The 21770-nt window shown below is 35.4% G+C and overlaps 2 protein-coding genes and 1 non-coding gene across 4 annotated transcripts in view; 2 read left to right on the top strand and 1 right to left on the bottom strand.

The window, feature by feature from the left end:
• The window catches only part of LOC110806630 (zinc finger FYVE domain protein), an 83931-nt gene extending 77879 nt beyond the window's left edge, over positions 1–6052 (bottom strand). The window contains exon 1 of one of the 2 annotated variants that reach the window (XM_088207174.1): positions 4903–6052. In XM_088207174.1, coding sequence (XP_088063300.1) covers positions 4903–5840 — 938 coding nt within the window. In that variant the 5' untranslated portion in view covers positions 5841–6052. The remainder of the gene's footprint in view (positions 1–4902) is intronic. The other variant, XM_088207173.1, reaches the window with a different exon arrangement.
• A 5502-nt stretch (positions 6053–11554) lies between these two features.
• LOC110806621 (DDT domain-containing protein DDR4) lies at positions 11555–20764 on the top strand. The gene is made up of 11 exons (XM_022031545.2): positions 11555–11908; positions 12336–12446; positions 13088–13174; positions 13264–13301; positions 13413–13494; positions 14002–14108; positions 14186–14345; positions 14413–14505; positions 14589–14715; positions 15885–15927; positions 20159–20764. Exons 1-11 carry the CDS (start codon positions 11780–11782, stop codon positions 20583–20585), a joined length of 1404 nt encoding a protein of 467 aa, XP_021887237.2. The 5' UTR covers positions 11555–11779; the 3' UTR covers positions 20586–20764.
• Positions 20765–21656: 892 nt separating this feature from the next.
• TRNAL-CAA (transfer RNA leucine (anticodon CAA)) lies at positions 21657–21740 on the top strand. The gene has a single exon. It is a non-coding gene; the product is annotated as a tRNA-Leu (tRNA).
• The last annotated feature ends 30 nt before the right edge of the window (positions 21741–21770 follow it).

Raw genomic sequence — 21770 nt, 5'->3', positions numbered from 1 at the left:
ATCAATTATGATGGTCAGAGAAAGGGGAGCAAGAGAATAGGGGGTTGTACAATGGAAGAATAATTGATGATCGGGAAAACTATATCTTAGAATGTTCGAGGTTTCAATGATCAGAAAAAAAGACAAGTCATAAGGAGTTGCATGAATAAGTGGACAAATGTCCTATGTTTCCAAGAAACAAAAAATGCCAACTTCATCTGATAGGGTGATTAAAAGCTTGTGGACAGTTAACGAAATTGGGCGGCAAGTCTTGCCCGCAAGGGGAACCGCAAGACGGGTTATTGTTATATGGAGGGAGGAAAAATAAAGGTGTAAGGAGGTGTTGATTGGAGAGGTTACAATATCTTGTGTGTTTGAGAATTGTCAGAGGGATAGGGAGTGGATGTTTACTGATGTGTATAACAAGGGATTGAGTAGTGAGAGGGAGAGTTGTGGAAAGATTTAGAAGAGTGTTGGCAAAACTGGAATGGGCTACGGGTGGTGGGTAGTGATTTCAATACAGTTCTATCCATAAATGAAAGATCGTGAGAGCAATACTCACGAAGTTGTGCTGATGAATTTAAAGAAAACATGGATAGGTTAGACTTGGCGATTTGCTGCTTATAGGAGGAAAATGGATATAGACGAATGAAAGAAGCCCACCATTCTGTTTGAGATAGATAGGCTCTTGGCATCTACAAGTTGCCTTGCTTAGATTCAGACTTTTGTCAAGGGTTCTACAAAGACTCATATCTGATCACTTTTCCACCAATCTGGTTTTAGATGGAATACAAACGAGACCAGTGTTGTTCAGATTTGATAACAAGTGGTGAAAAGTAGAGAATTCCAAGTACAATATAGAGAAGTGGTGGAACGAAACTGAAGTGCTTGATAAGGCAAGTTTTAGAGTTGTGCAAACTCAAGGCAACAAAAGGAGAGGTCAAGAAGTCGGGAAAGGAGAAGGGAAAAAGGGAGGACGTGAAGATTCATCCTCTATTGCAAGAGACTGAGAGCTTTGATAAGGACGGGGAAAAGGGGGTGGTCGCAAGAAGATTTGGCACTCAAAGAGTCTTTGAGAATAGAGTTGGCAAACAGGTTATAGATGGAGTAGATTTCATGGCAACAGAAGTGCAAAGAGAAATGGTTAAAAGAAAGAGAGAGAAATACCACGTATTTTCACTGTCTAGCAAACTACAGAAGAAGAATCAATTATGTTAAGGAGATGAAGATAGGAAACCGCATGGTAAAGGGAAACGAGAGTCTGAGAGAGGAAGCTAAGAAGTCCGTCCATCAATTGTATGAAGAGGAGATCAGCAAAAGGTCTAGACATAATGGGCTGCAATGAATTAGACGAGATGAGTCGAGAACACTTTTAGAGAGAGTTTACAGAGGAGGAAATTTTAAAAGGATTAAAGCAGTGTGATAAAGATGAAGCACCGGAACCAAACAAGTTTAACATGGGTTTCATTCAAAAATTCTGGAACATCATTAAGGGTGATATCATGGAGCTACATGAGAATGGGACATTTGTGAAATCCTTGAATTCTTCACTTCTTGTTCTCATAATTAAAGTGTAAGGGGCAAAAAAATATGAGAAATTTCAAACTAATCAGCTTAGTAGGGTGCATTTATAAGCTTATTTTTTAATGTACAAGGTGTTAGGGCAAGTAACTGGGGAGAGTCAACATGTATTTATGGAAGGCAAGCAAATTATGGATGTTGTGTAAATGGCGAATAAAGTGGCGGATGAACTGGCGTGCAAGAAGAGGGATGGAGTTTTGTGTAAACTAGACATGGAGATGACTTATGATCATGTATGTTGGAGTTTTGAAGCAAGGTAGATTCTTTCTTGCACCAATGCCTAAAGAATCATAAAAACAAAAAAAAAATCATAACAAAGTGATTATCCTATGAGCAAATAATAGCATGTCAACTACCAATGAAGTGTTGAAATACTAGTATTATGATAGTGTCCATATGCTTTAACCCAAAGGGCAATCAAAAAGGTAACTTTGTCTCATAACTAATGAAAGGATGCGTGATGGTCTTTAAGGATCCGAAGGTTTTGAGAGAGCCATAAACACCACAACCCTATAAATATAGCCCCTTGCCAAAGAAGCTTGGCATTCTTCTTAACACTTTCTCCATGAATAAAAGAGCATAGAAGAGTTTCCACAATTTGGAAGGGGGAGGTAATCCTCTTCATGAACAGATCTTCTTTAATTTACAAATAAATAAATAAATAGAGAGAGAGAGAGAGAAAGAGATAATTGGTGAAAGCAATTAGTAGAGGGGGAGGATGAGATAAAGGTTCCCAACCTCTAGTCTAGAAATGTCAGAATCCTCTAATGGTCTCTCGATCTCGATATGTTTAGTAATGCAATCACATCTTGATAAGGTATGAGAATAACTCGAGATTATTTATTAATCTTAACAAGAGTGTTTTACTAGGCATGAATGTGCAACACCAAGTTATTAGAGGTTTGGTTGGGTCAGCTGAGTGTATGACCTTATCTTAGCCCATCATTTACGTATAATTGTAGGAAATACAAGTCATTTTCTCCTAAAGATGGATGGTGGGGGATGGTCTTATTCAAGAGCATTTCTCTAACATATGTTTAAATCCTTGTGAGACTATTGAGAAACATGAGGGAGTAACATGAAACATCTTCACAATTAGGAAATATTGAGATGTTAAGAGATCATGTGGTTAGGTGGACAATTATTGCCTTTCTAAAGAAGGATGGAAGCAATTACTTTGGAGGCCTCGTACAAAGTATACCATCGCCCATTTTCTTTTCATGATTTTTATATCTTCTTTTGTGGTCTTGTTAAATGGTGGTTCCAATTGATTTTTTTAGATCCTCCAAAGGCCTTGTACATTGTATTCTCCTCTTCCCTTTTCAATTCAAACTAGCAAAATGCACCTCAAACCTAAATCCTACAAACTCTCAAGAGTTGGAAATTGGCAGTGATGACTCCAAAAATATGTTTTTTTTTTTTTAAATAAGACTAAGAATATGTTATCTATTTATTATTTACTAACAAAATACTATTCAGTGACCGTCACCAACCATTGCCTAAGGGCCTTCTGTGACGATTATTCTCCTTCATCCTTCCTTTCTTCTCTTGATAATGGCCAAAAACCTATGGTGATCCTCACCTACCGCTACCAACAAGAAATGTCTATAACCCACCATACTCCTCACCCTCCTAGTAGAACTCCCTAAGGCATTTCATGGACCAATCTCTCTCCTCTCCACATAAAAAATCGAGACACGAAAAACTCTACCATTCTAACTCAGTCGTAAGCCTTTGATGTCTTCCTCTACCAACTCAATATTAGAAGACTTACTCTCAACATGGAAGTCTTTTCTTCCCAGCTGAAACAACTTCAAACCACTCGCTCACATATTTTCTCTCTCTAGACTTTCTCTCTCTGGATTACACGGCTAGCCAACTCTCACCAAAAACATTCTTTCTAATCTATCAATTGACTTGCTATCTATTTTCTCTATCCCTACCAAGGTTGCTAAATAACAAGAACACTTTCAGTATTGTTTCTTGGGATGGAGCAGAGGGGGATTCGGAGGGGCAATAAACACATCATTTGGTAGCTTGGGAGTCTGTAAATCACCTTTTATCAAAGAGCAGATTGGTTTTGCATCCTTAGTGGCCCTAAACTAGGCTTTCTTGGCATAATGGCAGTAAGCAATTTATATCATATATGAGTGACCTATGAAAGTAGATGAGTATTGCTAAATGTAGGTTGGAGAATAGGGAAGAGTAGATAGATTTATGGTGCTAGCATCTTTTTCCTGAGTTTGGAAACAGTCTAGGGTAAATCCTCACCCTAGGTAACTATAGAAAAAGAGGAAGAATCTTAGTCAACAGCTATCCAGTTTATCTTCCTACGAATAATTCCCTAACCATCTGTTGTGTGAAGGCAGTAAAATGATGACATTCAGTCATTGATCTCCTTAATTTACCTCATACAATTTGCAGTTCAATGAACTTCGAACAACATTAGAGCTAAGAAGGAAAATGATTATCTCCCTCATTCTCTTTGCTATTATTTGGGTGACTCATAATTTTTTTAGGGCATTTGGTATCAGTTTAATAGAATTGGAGATACCAATTCTCACTTACTTTGTTTTAAGGTCAATCTCTCCTCAGAGAAAGATTCAGCATACGTTTGAACAAAAATTAGTAAAAAATATGAAAAAAAGAAATGAAAGCAGGAAGAGTACTTTTAAAGAATAATATTTCCCTTATTTGGATAACTAAAAATTGATAAAATATATAAAGGTATATTATTCTTATAATGTTTATTTGATTAGATGCCTAAAGGAAATACAATGACAAATTATAAAAATTTTGTCAATTATGTTATTTATTAATAAAATGACAAGTTGGATAGTTGATAATAACATTTAATTGGACCTAAAGGTTTAAACTGCTTTTACTCTTTCTTCTCAAACTCAAGGAATAAAATCTTTTTATTTCTAAGAAAATGTGAGACATTTATTAATTTTTCTCCACTAACTTTCCTCCTCCCTAAACATAGGGTAAAGTGAGCTTGTAGATATAAGATGTAACCTCTGTTTACACAAGCAGCACCGTTTCCCTAACATTATCACTTCTCTGAAAAATATGTGCAACCCTTTTGTACATTAAGGGCATTCCCTTGGTGCCATGTGATTCATACTATTTTTCCTTCGTGTGCACAGTAAACAGATCAGTTTTCATGTTCCCTCTTAATTCCACCTCTCTTCTTATCTTTTCTAGAATTACATGAATTTATACACGTGAAAATAACAAGAATTGACGACGGAAAGAAAAGGTGTTCGATAAACTTATTTATAGAACAAGTGAGTTCAATGCATACTCTTAAAAATGTTCTGCTTTTTAGAGGAAACATACCGATACTCAGCCTCCTCCAGTCCATAATCAAGATGAAGAAAACGAATACGAGCTATAGCTCCTTGTTCATCTCCCACCTTGAGAGAGACTTTCATAGCATCCAAATGGGCTGACTGAATACTCCTCTGCAGCGAGCCAAGGAGCCTCTTATCCTCCTCCTCTGAATAATCCACACCAAGATTCTCGTCTCTTCTCACAGCTATAGCCAAACCCGAATGGCAACCATCCCACCCTCTCATTTGCCTCTGTATATTCCAAGATAACGCATCAAAGAGATCCGTACACTCTAAAACCACTCTTCTCAAACACACCATTTCCTCTTCCTGAATCAAAGCAATCCCTGAAAGCTCCCTCCTCTGACCCCCATCGCCAACATCACTAGCGTCAATATCGGGCTTCAATCTCCTCATACCCAGCTCCAAAAACCTGTCCAAAATCCTCAAACAATCCCCCAGGTCACTGCCCCCCTCCCAATCCCTCAACTCTTCCCTCCTCTCCAACAACTCTGCGTTCTTCTCCTCCTCGAACCCTCCGCTCTGGCTCATGAGCTCTCCTTCCTTCTCCCTCTCGACTCTCTCCAAATCCACGCCCTTCCTCATAATCCCGGAAACCCGGTCGCTCAAAAGCTGCACCAACAATAGAAACTCTGCGCGTAGGCGCAGTGTGTCGGAATCGTATCCCCATGGTGAAGTAGAGTTGTTGAATTGTATGAGCTCGAGTGTGGATAAGAATGTGAGGAGAGACGGCGATGGGCATGATGATGACCAGAGGATGTTCTCAAATCGACCCGAGCTGGCTACGATTGTCTGTAGAATAGCAAGCGCAAGGTCCGGACTTCGCTTCCGGAGAGAAAGCAAAGTGGCTCTTAATGGCTCGAATTGAGCCAAGTATAGGTGGTTTGCGGCAAGGCGAGAGAGGAGTACCACCTCTTTGTCCATTTGGAATAGAAACGAGAGGCTCTGTTATTGATCTCGATCAATCATGTTCTTTCAATTCACAGAAAGATGACGACGGAACAGAACAGGACCTGGTTGTTTGGTTCGCCGGAAAGTAAGAATTGAAAAGGGAAAAACAAAGCGGTAAGTCTGGTTTTCCTTCTTCGACGGAGATGAGAACATTTTTTGAATCGGAGATCCCGATGTTTGGTTCAAGTGAAGTATGTATTCTGAGCCCATAAGCAATTGCACAAAACGCTTGACCCAATTTTCAAATTACACTGCAAACCCAAACCAAAAAACAAGGGCCGGTATACGTTTCTGACCTATAAGTTACTTTCTAAGAAAATTATACTTGTTTTAATCAGTTTGTTATTATAATTTTTTAAAAAAAATAAATAAATTCAGAATTGCAAAGTAGTATTAACAATAACAAAGATTATTAATTGCAATTAATGTTAATTCTAAAATTCAAATAGATGATAACTAAAATAATATTGTAATACATTAAAAAATACGAACATGCATTTCGTATAAAATACTTTTAAAAGTATCCATTTTTAAAGAATAATGTCTTTGCAATGTTTAGCATTCGGAATAATACACGCACGTACGTGTAGTGTTTGAATATATACTATGCGTGAAATCTATTAATTTTTTACGAATTAATCATTTTTTTTAGTAATTATTAATTTAGTTATTAAATTTTGATTGATACTTAAATTTAATTATGAAACTATTTTTGGTTATCGTTTAGTTTCTTTGCATGTTTGATTTTATCTTAAATCACCTTTTAAGACAAAAAGTCATTTAACTTCTAAATGAAAAAAAAAAAAGAAAAATTAATTTTGTTATTTTTAATAGGCAATCAAATACTATTTATTAAAAAAGTAAAAAATATACATAGCTATATCACAATATTATAATAAATTATTTGCTTGCTTTCTAAACAATTCATTTATTAATGCCTTGAAAGATCAATAAACTCTTAGTATAAAGAACCATGAGCTACTAATTGTTTATCATGTTCTTATATCTTTAACCTGGCATATATTTATTTTTTCCCTTGTCACACTACTATATATCTAAAAATAAGCTCCAAAAAATCTCCCTTTTTTTTTCAAATATTCTTCTTACATGCTATGTTTTTGTTTCTCACTATATTTCTCATCCAACTCTTTTTTCTTACGTGGTTAGCTATAGTCTCTCTAAATCTTAGCTCCCAACTATACTTCTGTTTTTCTCTTTAAAAAAGTTGATGTTTTTTTCCCAAAATGAACATCTTTTGACCCTCAATTTCTCAAATTATTTTTTTACCGATATTATTATTTTTATATAAAAAATATATATATCTATTAATAAAAAAAAAGCATCAACCATTCAGTACAAAGCATATTAAAAAAATTATTAAGGATTAATAATTAATGAAATACAAGATATATATAAAGTTTCTCCAATTAAGATATATGCAACTTAATTATAATATTTATGAATGTAAATTGAAGAACAAAATACAAAAGAAAAGCTCGAGCAAATACATCATATGTTAGCATCAAAATGCCGTGAATGAGTGGATATTTAAATAATATTAGAACACGTTAGTCAAATATCCTTTCCATTATAACGGAAGCAATTCGATAAAATTTTGTTATATTTAATTCATAGAACAAAGTAAGGATGTCAACCATATTCACAACATGTGATGTTAATATCCTTCTTATACGTGCAAATATAATGTAACGGCCCCGGAAATTTAAAATGAAATGTATATTAAAAATATCAAATGCGGAAGCGAAGTCAAAAATTCGATTAACATTCCTTACACTAAAACCAAAAACGTGTTCACAAAATATAAAAGATCAAACTACCTAAAGGAGAAACTTGAAAGTAAAAGCTACGAATATGACTATGGAGTCTTTAGGCGTCTCATTCGTCGTCCTCCTGCGGAACCGGCTCTAGAACAATGTCTTCCTGATCTGAAATGATTAAATAAGGAATGAGCTACACTAGCCCAGTAAAGACATCACGATATCTCACCGTCACGGAGGTAAAGGTGGGTAGAAAACACAAAAAGACCAATAGAGCATAATTTACAACAAATTCTTTTATCAATAATAAATCCTTCACCATCCACTTACCTCGGTGAAATTCATAAAACAGTGTACGAAAGCAATAACATTATCATCATCATGAAATCATATGCGAACTGTATAACACAATATTATCAAGCCTTTTGTAATTCAATCGTTACACAACATATTTTCCTCATTTACCAGCCCACTAGTATCCATGGGGATCAATAGGGGTCCCGCTACCCGTTAACTCTTAACACTTGAAATCAGATTCCAGAGCCGTCCCCATACCCCGTCCGGTATGGGCGCCAAAACTATAAACCTCATTACCCCGTCCGGTATGAGGGTGAAACGGGCCGTCCCCATACCCCGTCCGGTATAAGCACCAAAACACATAAGATCTCCATACCCCGTCCGGTATGGGAGACCACAATCCCGGTAGGGTTCCCTACGGACTCGGTCCGTCCACCATCTCCCAGGATATCTAGTCAGGCTGACCACATTATACAATTACCCATTTACATAATTTTTCATTCTCTTTTTCCTCAGTCGGCATCATTAATCCACATACAAACAAGCAAAACAGTAATTTATGCCAAACAGACAACATACAGCATCAATATCCTAGTCATTCAATCCATAATCAATAAAAACAGTACAATATGCACACGAAACTATAAAATGAAAACATCAAACCTCATACTGCATGTAAAACTGTAAAACATGCCAAATAACAGTTAACCGACAAACACACTAGACTCGGGCTCCATTAGCGACCTTAAGCAATTTTACACATTCGTTGATTCATGAAATACCGTTTTATCATTTATTGAACTTTAAAACCGTGATAGGAAATAGGGTGAGGGGTCCTTACACGTTTCGGGGTCCGAACACGGCTTCACAGTGCGCCTACAGACTGTTCCTAATTTTCCCTTAATTTTTTCTTGGGGAACTGAAACGCACTACTGGTACCTGCACGTGTTCCAAAAAATCCAAAATTAGGCCCAGGGCCCCTTTTTGGCCAATATCGCAATTCCAGCACGGCGGCTCCGCCGTGCTCCGGTGACGGCACCGCCGCTTGCGGCGGCGATTCGCCTCGGTTTGGTCGTTTTCGGCCACACTTGCATCGATCCTTGCGATAAAACAACCCTAGGGCCTTCGGGGGGCCAGAAAATTACGGAAAACCGAAGCTTACCGGCGGCGGTGCTCTCGGGTGCGGCGTCTCTCCGGTGAAGTTCGTGTTTTGGTGATTCGGCTCCGATCAACCTGTAGAGAAAAGAATGATGATCACGGTGATATAAAAATTGCATCAAACGGAGGTCGGGAAGGGCCTCATCGGAGGCAAAAACCGAGAAGGGGCGCGGCGGTGCCGCTGGGTTTCGGCCGTGTTTTCCGGCCGTTTGGCCGGGATTTTGGCTCCGATTTGGCCACAGGGAAAATCAGCGTGGAAAAACGAGTCGGGGGTATGAAATTTACCTCTATCGGCGGTCGGAAATCTCCCCGGCGCGGCGGCGGGTGGCGACGGCTGGCGTCTCCGGCGTCTGGTTCGTCTTATCCGGCAAGGGCAGGCGGCTAGGGTTTCTGTGGTCTGGTGTGGGGGTTCTATTTATACCCTTTTGCCTTTTGATCTCAGCCGTCCATTTTGTTTTAATCTGGGCCGTCTGTTTTTTGATTAAATCTAGGCCGTCCGTGCGATTTTAATATGGGCCGTCCGTACGCACGCTTGATCTGGGCCGTCCGATCGCGCGTATGCAGATCGCCAACGTGGCCCGTCCCCAGTCGACGTGGTTTTACCACGTGGCAGGTCCTGGTTGGCCGGGATTGCTGACTGGGTCTGCTGACGTGGTTGCTGACGTGCCCCCCCCCCCCTCCTTTTTTTTTTTCCTCTTCCAATTCCCGGGCGTTACATATAATCTATATTTGATAATCTCCGTAAATAATATCTAACCATAACCATCCATCATTTATAGTGGCAACATCAGTATTAAGTTCGTAGACCACTACAACGAGAGGAGGTCTGGTTTTGAATTACTCATTATAACTTGATATTATTCGGCATCGTTTGATTTTTTTTCTTATATTTTGTTACTTCAATTAAATTGTGACATTTTAAAGAAAATGCATTTGAGTATTTTTGTTTGATAGATTATCTATTTATATACTTAAAATCACGGTAAGAGTTATAAATTTAATAAAAAATATGTGTTGTGGAAGCAATTTATTAAAAAAAAAAAAAATTGGTGGATAGTTTTATCATTGATGAAAAGCAGCAATATGTAGCACTAAAGTAAATAAAAAATATGAGTGCATAAAAGGTATGAGTTCTCATTCAGAATTAGATATTTAATATTATAGGCGAGATAAATGATGAGAGTTATCGTAAAATAAATGTATAAGAAATATTAAAGAACAGCTGAGTACTTTATTGTTTAATTAAAAAAAAAATTCAATAGTAGTTTAAAGTAAAAGTTAAATATTATAATTAAATTGCAACGGATGATACATTTATATTGGACTATAATATGATACGAAATTTTAAAATTAAATTTAATATTTACACTAATTTCTTTATAAATTAAGAGAAAATAGTAAAAGTTGTGTTTTGTTTAAAACATAACATGTACAATAGCATAAAAAAATGTTAATAAGATTAAACTAAAACGATAAATTGAATAACAAAATATAAGCAAATATTAAAAAAAAAACATTGCTAATATTATGTTATCATATAAAAACATGATGCATATTTGAATTAAATAAAAATATAGTAAATTTAATTCACATTATTATGTTTGTGTTTATTATGTACAAAAATATTATATTTGACTATACATGCTGATGTTAATAAAATTATAAATATTAAAATCAATCATATAAAAACTTAAAGAATCATTTTCGACATAAATACAATTTAGTAATTTTATGTTGAATTAGTTAAAAATTATAATTAAGTTCATATTAAATTTATTTTATAAAGTTTTGGTAAGCTTAACTCCATTAATTTTAAATATGTATTGCAAAGAGTTATCATTTACGAAACACCTGATATGACTAAATAGTTGTTTAATGCACATTTAACTGGATTTTTATCAAAATAAAATTAGTTAAAAACTAAAAAATATTAATACTTTCAAATGGAATAATATATATATTTGATAAAAGTGAAATTAAAAGCTGAAAATAATATATTTTGAAGCATATTGTACAAGGTAATTAATAATTTTAATATGTATGTTTATTAAATTTATATTTAATTATTTTATTGTTTTTAGAAAATAAAAATTTAGTATTAATTTATTATCAATAATTATGTTTATAAATTATTAAAATAAATTTTATTTTATAGTTAAATAACAATGATTTAAAATTAATATTTATATTGAATGCAATACAACAACCAAATTAAATAATTTTGTTTAAATTGTTAGAATTTAATTTTTTTATTATTTTAATATTTATTATTAATTTTATAACATAATTAATTAACATAATATCAAATTTTATTTGAAGGAAAATTTAATAAATTTTATAAAGTAACCATAGTACCATTGGTAGTTCACAATTGGAAGACACAAGTGCTTCTGGAATTTGCTTAAACGGTGCGTTTTACGGGGAAAGAGGACGCAACCGAGTACAACAGTAGAACTGTAAAATATGGTGATCCCAGGAGGCGGTCTAGAAATTAACCCTAGAATTCTACCGCTAACCGTACATCGGGTTAAGTGCAATTAATTTGAGCGGGAAAAGCTTCGGTTCTCCCCGTCCCTTTTCCTTCTATGAGTTTTTCTGTTCTTTTATACTGGCAAACGCTTGAGATTATCTCTCTATACAACCAGTGGCTCTCGGAGCTCGGTGTCAGAGGCAGGTGAGATGTCCGGAGAAGGGGCTTTGTTGGAGGAGGAAATCAGAAATGACTCGTTTATCGTTTTCGATCACGAGTCCGAGGTCCAAAAGCTTCGCGGACGATGGGAGTTAGCTTCTGTTCTCAATTTCTTAAGCGTAAGATCTTGGGTCATTGTTTGTTAGTCTTGTCTGGTGTTCAAAATGTTAATCTTTGTTCAGAGGGAAAGAGTTTTGTATTGTCATACATCGAACGTTTATTTTGGTTGACATAAGCAGGTTCAGAAAGTTTAATTTATAAAGTAGTTTCAGAAATGGGTACGACTATCGGGTTCCTCAAGTAAAACAAAAAGAGAAATGTGTATGAATTTGACTCTTTGCTTTTTACAAGGGATCATTTCGGTTCTCAGATATGTAGTATTTATTTTACGCCTGTAATTGCTTGCACACTCGTTCATGGATGAAGTTTTTTTTTTTTTTCCTAACAGTAGGTGTATTTTGTTTGGAAAATGAAGTTATGTATTGATATTTTAGGGAAAGATAAAGTTTGCATATGTTTCTACTGGGTAATTGTTGTTTCTTACAGGTTTTTGAGCCAGTCCTTGGAAATGACTTCAATCTAACGGCAGAGGAGATTGAGATGGGTCTTATTGAGGCTAATAATTCAAATACTCAGCTTCATATAGCACTTCTGAAGGTTCTCTGTTTCTTGTTATTGAAGTCTTATTTTATGTCCTGGAAATACTGCACCCTTTTTAGCTTCTTCCCGGCGTTAAGCCCTTGACTATGGTTAACTAGAGAATCTTAGATTCACGTGGATAGCGTTTTTGGGCTTGCTTGTATGTACGTTGTTTTGGATGAACTGAACTGTGATTATTATTTTATGTTTTTGTCCTTGTTTTAATTTGTTTTTGCCTGCAGAGTTTTCTTTCTTCATTTTTTTGCTTTTTTGAAAGCAGGATTTGATGCTCTATCTTCTCAATAATAGGTTCCTGTTTTTTATCTTATTCTCAAGCATAATAGCCTTGATATACTTCTAGTGATCTTATTTTATTGAATGGCTTTTGGAAATCTTGAGAAGATCATACTATTTTTCACATTGGTAAGTGAAAAACATGCCTATTACTGTTATAAAAACTGACATATTTGCTTGCTCATTATTGTTATCGGAACTAACATATTTGCTGCAACTGCTATGGATGTAGTTTTGCTTTCACGCATTCTTTTTGAATGTACTGCAAAATGTATGAACCTGCACAACTTTTTGTTTTTTGGTTTTGTGAAGTGGTAGAGATTTTGTTCTTACTATTAATATCTTGTGAGCTGATTTTTTGGCAGGGAATCCCGCCAGTTAGTAAAACTCTGGATCGTCCAGATGTTTGGGTGACTGTCCTTTGTAAGAAACTTTCTGAGTGGTGGCCATGGGTAAGGCATCTCAGAGCTTTCCTGCAAATACTGTCAGGTTCTTCGAGGATCACCGAATGCTTACCACACTTATGGACCCATTTGTGTAGGTTGCTTATGGGGATATTCCATTAACTGCGGGCAATGGGTATTCATGATGTGTTTTCATTATTTAAGTTTGTCCATGCTTTAAACCTTTATCTCATTTTATATAGCAATTGATGTCCTTTTGGTTTCCTTCTTGCCATTGCCTGTGCAGAGAGGAAGTATATAAGTACAGAGAACTTGATCCAACATGTCGCTTGCTAATCCTAAAAGCACTATGTGAAATCCGAGTTGATGTAATTGATCAGCTAATTTATTTTTAATTCCTTTTTCTAAAATATTTATGTCAGAGCCTGTGTTGTTTTGTGTATATCATTTTATAGTATTCTTTATTTGTCCCCATTAAACTACACTATAACAAGAGAAGATTATATGCTAATTTATCATTTTTTGGATTTTCTCAGTTACTAATTTTCTTATTAAGTTAAACTGGATGCTTCAGCTCAGTAATTCAATGGTTTTGGTTTTCTCCAACTATTAGTGTATGTAAAATCGAGTTATTTTTCTAGTTTTGTATGAATTTTAGATGTCAAAATATTAAAGCCATGAGACACATGATTTTCAAACAACCAGTCATATGTCAAGAGCATAATATTTTATTCCTTGTATATATATGCATTATTGGTTCTTTTTATCCCATATGAAATTGTCAACCTTATCTTTTACATAGAGCTTTGGTTAAGATATGTTGATTGCAGATTTTTGTCCTTACTAACTTGTATACTGGATCGTACTGGTTTTAGCAAGATGATACCGTGTCATATATCAATGACAGCCTGAAGCAGAAAACCAAACTTCCATCTTTTCGCAAAGAGAAGCTTGGGGAGCATGCAAATGGAACTTCATACTGGTAATTTTTGTATTCTTATATTATATTTTGACAATATTTATTGTATGAGATTGATTATCTTATATGTTTGATGCTAGGTATGATGGAAATGCGATCCTAGGTTATAGATTGTACAAAGAAATCAGCAAAATGAATTCATTGAGAAAAATGAGGGGGAAAGCATGTTCAAATTTACCTGTTATCTATTCCCACTGGGAAACAGTTGCAACTAATCTTGAAGAATTTCAAAAAGTTTCTGTAAGATCACAGCTCTTATTTGTTACTGTTATCTTCAATTTTTTATTCTTATTTTTGGTATTGGCAGACTGAATTATTATCCAGCAAAGCCTTTTTAGAAATTGCTATCGGCAAGACTGTTGAGACTGATGCAATTCCTGTTGTTAAGAACTTTCAGAAGGTAAGATCATATGTACATTTTTTTGTGATCTTGTTGTGCATATATATCTACCACAAACAATCCATATATATTTTTTTTAACAGAAGAAAGAGAGGGCATTGAAACGGAAGAAAAGGGAAGAGATGCTCCTAAGTGATTTAAGAAATTCCTCTGGTGCTGTTAGGACTACTCGTTCTTGTCGCAGTCGTAGGCCCATCAGTTACACATTTGGTATGACATCTTTTCCTCCTATGCTTCCAGGATATGGATGTGGCATATTGTTTGTATTATTCTCTTGTGTTTTTTCTTCTTGATGAAATTTCTTGATCTAGGTACACATATGAATTGATCGTGATGCATTTAAATAATTGTTTTACTGATTAGCTTAACTTGCGTAATTATATATCTTGTTTTGTTTAAAAATACAAATCAATTATGGTCTATGCTACCTTTCTTTTCTTCTCCTTGATGAAATTTATTGATTTACTTGCATATTAGTTTATTTTGATGCACTAACTAGGTAACTTGCGTGTATTACTATTTCGATTGTAGGATCCTATCTAGGTATTTCTGGTTATCGTTTTGAAACAAATTATTTCCAATATAATGTATTCTTTCTTAACTGTTCTTTTACGATAATAAAAAAATGTATATAAATAGATATTATATTTTTTATAACACATAATGAGCATAAATAAATAATCTGAAGAATATACATGATATTTGCACAGTAGTTGAGAAATATATAATTATCGCAGTAGTGTAGCCCTCTCCTCACATGTAAAATCATATTTACATTTGGCATGTCCATAAAAGAATTTGTGGTTCTGTCACTGTGTAGGCTATATACTACTTTGGTTGACACACCAATTATAGAGTGTGCTTTATGTAGTTAGAATAGCTTTGATGTGTATGGTTGATAATAATTGATGAAAGCTAATGACAACAATTAGATGATATAATTTACCAAAAACTTTTTATATTTTCTTTAAAAATATTTCTGACCATGCTGTGGCGCGTGGCAGTTCGTATTATGTTAGTTTATGCTTCTAGAACCACAACACTCCAATCCTCTGGTTATGTTGGTTTATGCTCTTGTCTAAATTCCTTTGACAGAATCCCTCTCATTAAGTTCTTTTTTGGCTGAATGTCCCTTTGATTGAGGTTATTGTAACCGCTACTTTTGCTAGAAATTATCCATGCCCACTTGGTGCATTAAATTTCTTGTCGACTTTGTAAATTTTCTTATTTTATTTGGATATATTCCATGATTTTCTTGAATTTTGTGCTATTTGGAAAAATGGTTTTCTTATTTTATTTGGATATACGTCTTCCATGATTTTCTTTATTTTTGTTGCTACTTGGGAAATGCTTTTATTAATTCCAGATTCAATGTGCAGATGAGTATGATCGGGCTATCAATGAGGCTATACAGCTAAGAAAGTAAGGCTGCATTTAATTCTATTTTAAATTATATTTTTATCAATATCAGGCTCCTACTTATGTTTGGTTCCATGTCCTGTTTTCCCAACATAAATGTGGTTGTAAGCTTTTCTTCATTTGATGCAATCCGGTACGCTAGCAAGATTGTCATTTACAAACTTATGAAATCCAGGGATGTTGGTATGGACTGGTTGGCAGAAGCATTCCTAGTATTTTTAAATATTTCTTCCATAGGCAATACTTTAGTGAGAAGCCTTTGGACTTAAATGGTACTGCAACCCAATACCACATTTTACCTTCTCTTTCTTATTGAGCAGAAAAATTTGAGGAAGTCTGAAAATAGGATCTACAGGTGATATGATAAGTGGTTGAAAATTTTACATGGAAGTATTTGTGATTATTGGTCTATGTTGGGAAGTGTATTTGTATAATGAGGGTAAAGGGTATATTAGTCATATATCCCTCATGTAATTTGTGTATTTGTGTTTACTTTTATTGTTCTTATAAATCTGTATATACAAGAACCTATTATTCAATAAAATTCATACTTCATTCTCCACATGGTATTAGAGTTCTAGGTTAAAAAAAATCCTGAATTTTTTTACAATTTGTAATCGACCTTTATTTCCGAAATAAGAAAGCCTTAGAGAGGGTCAACCTACATAGCTGATCATTAACACTCCAGCCTCCAGCAACCACTAACCAGCCTCCTGCCACCGCAAGCTGGCCTTTATATCCATCCCTATCCTTCAAGCCGCACGAACAAAAGCAGCCAGAGCAGTCGCTAGGCCGCAGCCACCAGAACCGTGTGCCTGCATCCAGAGTAGCCTCCAGAACCACCAGCTAGAGCAACCCTCACCTGCACAGCTTTTGTTCGGTTGACCATGTCTCACCCGCGTACCCGACTCCCTCCAGCCTTGGGTCCAAGTTTTGTCCACACAGCACGAACCCACCCCTTTTTGCATTTGTCCCTGGCTCTTCCTCTGTTTGCTGTTCTTGCTCCCTGCACAGCTGCGCCTTGTTACAGTGAGCCACCATACCACATTACCCCTTATGCTCAGTTTTTACGGCATGATAGCTTGGGAATTCTAATTGCATTTTGAAAGATGTCGGAGGTTGTCTCAATCTACTGACATAAACTTCCTAATAAGAAATTCAACATAAAACAACAACGAATTTTGGCTAATCTAGGTTGCCTACTCTTTCAACGACAAAAATTACTTGAACTGGTCACAACTGATTCATACCACCTCTCCATCTTAACTATTCTGGCCAGCATAGTCACTAAACTGGAGATGATACAATGCAATTTTCTTTGGGGTGATGAGGGGGCATAGGAAATTTCACTTAGTTAAGTGGGAGGAAGTTAAGAGACCGGTCAATAAAGGTGGTATGGGGTTGAGATCTATTTCGAAATTAAATTCTGTTTTACATGGCAAATGGCTTTGGAGATTTGTAAATGAAAAGGGGAAACTGTGGAGGGTGGTGGTGGAGACTAGTTGGGGTGATTGGGAGAGGGATTGGGGTAGAAGAGGGAAATATAAGCGTCATGGTTCTAGTTTGTGGAAGAAAATCAGCACCGACAGCAAGAATTTTTATGACTGTTTACGTTGGCAGCTGAGTAATGGAGCTGAAATAAATTCTGGAAGGATGAGTGGTCTGGTGACTCAAAATTGAAAGATAAATTCCCGAGGATCTTTGAGGTTGCTAGTGAGAGGGATATTCTTGTGCAGAAGGCATTTGAGATGGGAGAAGGGGGGGGTGGGTGGTATATACAAGTTAGAAGAAATTTAAAAGATGAAGGAGAGGTAGAATTCTGTAATCTGCTTCGTTGGCTTGCTGTTTTTAACGTGGGCAATGTGAAAGACAAAAGAATCTGGAAACCAGACAAGAAAAGAGGTTTTTTCGGTGAAGTCCTACTATAACTTTATTGTCAAAAATGGTGAGGAGAATGCCAAAACAACACTGTTTAAGCAAATTTGGAGGTCAAAAGCACCGTCTCAAATGGCTTTTTTCATTTGGGAAGCTGTTAAAGAAAAAATCTTGACCATTGATATGTTGAGAAAAAGAGGTATGATGATGGCTAATAGATGTTACATGTGCAAGGCCGAAGAAGAATCATGCAATCACTTGTTACTTCATTGTCTTATGGTTTACAGAAGTTGGGAGTACGTGTATGAGATTATGGGGATGACGTGGGCCATGGCGGGTAATGTTAGCAAGGAGTTGTGGGCGTGGGCTAGCTTATGTAAAAAGAAAAAATAATAATTGCTTATTCTGATTTTTATTATGTAGGTTATTTGGAGGGAGAGGAATTCTAGGTCTTTTGAGAGTATTGAAACAGACATTGTAAATATTAGGAATAAATGGTTTCATACGTTTGGTTCTATTTTGATTGGTTATGATATAGTAGATTGCAAAAATTTTGGGGTTGTCATAAACCACCTGATCGACTTGTAATTTTGTGTTTTCGGGGGATATCCCTTTAGTACCTTAATATATAATAATATTCTTTCTCTTTAATTTAAATAAAAAAAGGGTAGAGAAAAGTTAAGTCATCATGTCGGCACTGGATCAAAATTGGAAGATCTCAGGTTTGATGCTTAGGATGAGAAGATTCGATAATTATGGTCTAACTTTGAAATTCGATGGCATCAGAGATTAGTATAATTATAATGTGTTTGCCCACAGTCAAGGAGATTGGGGATGCAATATGAGAAATCTATTCCAAGGGAAAGAATGCAACTCGGATATATGACCTGGTGGTCAAAGTGTGGACAACTAAACAAGGCAAAATAACACTCGTTGAATATGCCAACCTTGTAAAAAGCTTATGACAAGAACTTGACCAATATTTGGCATCACTATGGAGAGCAATAAAGATGCGACAGTCTTGAAAAGACTAGTTGAGAAACATAGAAAGTACCAATTTGTGGCAGGACTCAATAAAGAGTATGATTAGGTAAGAGTTTAAATTTGGGGGAAGGAAGAGATTTGATCCCGGAATGATTTGATATCCTTGGTTAGCAGAGAGGAAGTAGAGTAGTTGATAAATTGATATACTTGATATACTTGTCACCTGCAAAGGCTTGACATTGCATATATACTGAGTGCAACGAGTCAGTTAATGCACCGGCCGCCTATAGAAGTGCATTTGCAAGTCGCTTATAGAATACTCCGCTATTTAAAGCATACTTTAGGAAAGGAAATTATGTTTAAAGGAGACAATTGGGTGCTCCTCGAAGTTTGTAATAATGTTGATTATGTAGGTTCATTAGTTGATAAAAAATCTACATCTGGATACTACACCTTTCTTGTAGGGAACCTAGTAACGTGGAGAATTAAGAAGCAGATGTTAGTATCTCGATCTACTGCTGAGCCTAGGGTTCTAGTCAAAGGGTGTATGAGCTCCTACAATTAAAGATGATTTTAAAAGATTTGAAAATTCAATAGGCTGAACATATGAGACTCAATTGCGACAATAAATCTGTAATTAGTACTGCTTACAATCCTATAAAACATGACATGACTAAGCATATTAAAGTTGATCGATATTTTATCAAAAAAAAGCTGGATGCAGGTGATATACACACCGTATATGTCCATTAACTTGCAACTTGCGAAAGTATTGGCAAGGGGTTCAGTAACCATCGTTTTCAGCCTATTATTAGCAATTTAGAAATGAATAATATCTATTCACAATTTTGAAAGGGTGTGTTGGGAAGTGCATTTATATAGTAAATAGGGTGAATGGATATATTAGTAAATAGTAAATTGGGTGTGTTGGGAAGTGCAGACATATAATCAAGTGTGTTTATTTTTATTGTTCATATAAACTTATATAAATAGGGCCATTTTATTCAATAAAATTCTTCTTTTTTCATAGTCTACATACAAGTGGCAATATCATGTATTGCGAGGTAATATTCAATATATTTGGTTGGCTAATTGTAGTTGATACCTCTAAGAGTATGATGGTATTTTATATTGAGTATAACATCAGTACAGCATCATCTGCCGTCAGCTTTTCTGTTTAAGCAGAATCCATCATCTGGAGTACAAAGACACAAAAACAATTTGAGTTGTAATTTCTGGTCATTTGCTGGAATCTAATGCTGACTGGTCATGATTTTTGATACTGTTAAGGCATCAACTTCAAATACGTAAGCATGTCAAAACCTCATTGATAAACAAAATTTACTTTCTTTAATTGCTGTAATATGTGGTTTAGGGAAACGAGTACTGAAGAAAGGCAGAAATGGAATTTTGAACATGAAGACATGGCGACAGATTTGAAGGACAGATCTAGTAATGGAGGCAGCTCTTCAGATCGTGAAACTGAAAGTGACAAATTTCAGGAAGCTAGTGGTGATGACGGAGATGATGATGATTATGATGGCGAAAAGGACGAGGAATACGAGCACGGGGACAACATAGACAATTCTATGAAGGAAAATGATGGTTATGTTGACAGCAGGAGCCATGAAACGACTCTCACACTGCAGCAGCAAAAAGGATCACGCTATAGCAAAAGATTAGCTGGAATCACATCCTGCTGCAGAAACCAGGAGCCTGGGTTAAAAAATAGGTTGAGGCAAAGACCAACCAAGAATTCTGCCATTGATATTGTCATACCTGATTCGGATAATGAAACTTAGATTCAGCCTACTGATCATTCAAACGAAGGGTAAATTGCTTGGAACCAATATGCTGGTCACTTTGTAAGCAGTGTTCAATCTTGTGTTGGGAATACAGTTTTGAAAAGTATGTAAAATGCAAGTAAATGTAGTCACAGTGTTTTTATTTCTTGGAATGTGAGTTGAAGTTCGTTTCCTGCTGTTATTTCCATAAGTTAGTGTTACCATTTGAGAGAGAGAGACAGAGCAGAACAGAAAATCAGTTGCAACACCCTGAGAAGAAAAGAGAAGAGAGATGAAACAAAATAAGACATTGAAATGAATTTTTTTTCTTTCCTCCAGGTTCACCAACAATTTTTTGTCTCTCTGTTTGTTCTGACTCAAACCTAACAGCATCATATCCAAAGCTGTTCCCACAGGATGTTTTCTCTTGCTTCAACAGTGTCACTGAGCTGAGAAAGGTTGGGTTCTTTAGTAGAATAGTAAAAGAAAAAAATAGTTGTACTTTTATTTAATGCTAATATGATACTTACAATATTTTAAATCATAGAGACTGCTTTTCTATCATTAAATTTTATTTTTTGTGATATTTATTAATTTTTGTAATTATTAATTATGTTTATTATAGAACAAGATGGGATAGGTAAAACATAATGGTTAAATTGATTCATATTTTTTTCATCTAAAAGCTCCAAAAACTAAAGCTTTCAGTACTTTTAAAAACGATATAAATATTTATGATCTTTTAAATCTAATATATATTTTAAGCACATTTGTTCATATGTTTATTACGGAAAAATAGAATAGAAAAAATTTAATGGTCAAATGAATTTATTATTTTCTTATTAAAAATGAACAAATTATTCTAAAAGTCTTTAAATTAAAAAATAGTAAGTATTTAGTAGTCCCAAGAGATGATTTAGATATTTTATGACTTTAAAAGCTAAAAAATATTTACATATTCTAAAATAACTCATTACAAACACACAGTATTTACATGAAAAATAAATACACATTTCTTCTTCTTTTGTGTGGTGAACTTAAAGTTTGTGACATGAGAGTTATTATATTTGAAGTGACAGATTTCACGTAGTCAGGATGGCCGAGTGGTCTAAGGCGCCAGACTCAAGTTCTGGTTCTCGTGAGAGAGCGTGGGTTCAAATCCCACTTCTGACATTTTTTTTGTCCTAAAAACAACCGCGCTTC

The sequence above is a fragment of the Carica papaya genome, chromosome 7 (assembly GCF_054855325.1).
Source record: "Carica papaya isolate Zhongbai chromosome 7, ASM5485532v1, whole genome shotgun sequence".
NCBI classification, from domain to species: Eukaryota; Viridiplantae; Streptophyta; class Magnoliopsida; order Brassicales; family Caricaceae; genus Carica; species Carica papaya.
The sequence above is the reverse complement of the archived record's forward strand: the minus strand, read 5'-3'. Positions and strand labels throughout refer to the sequence as shown.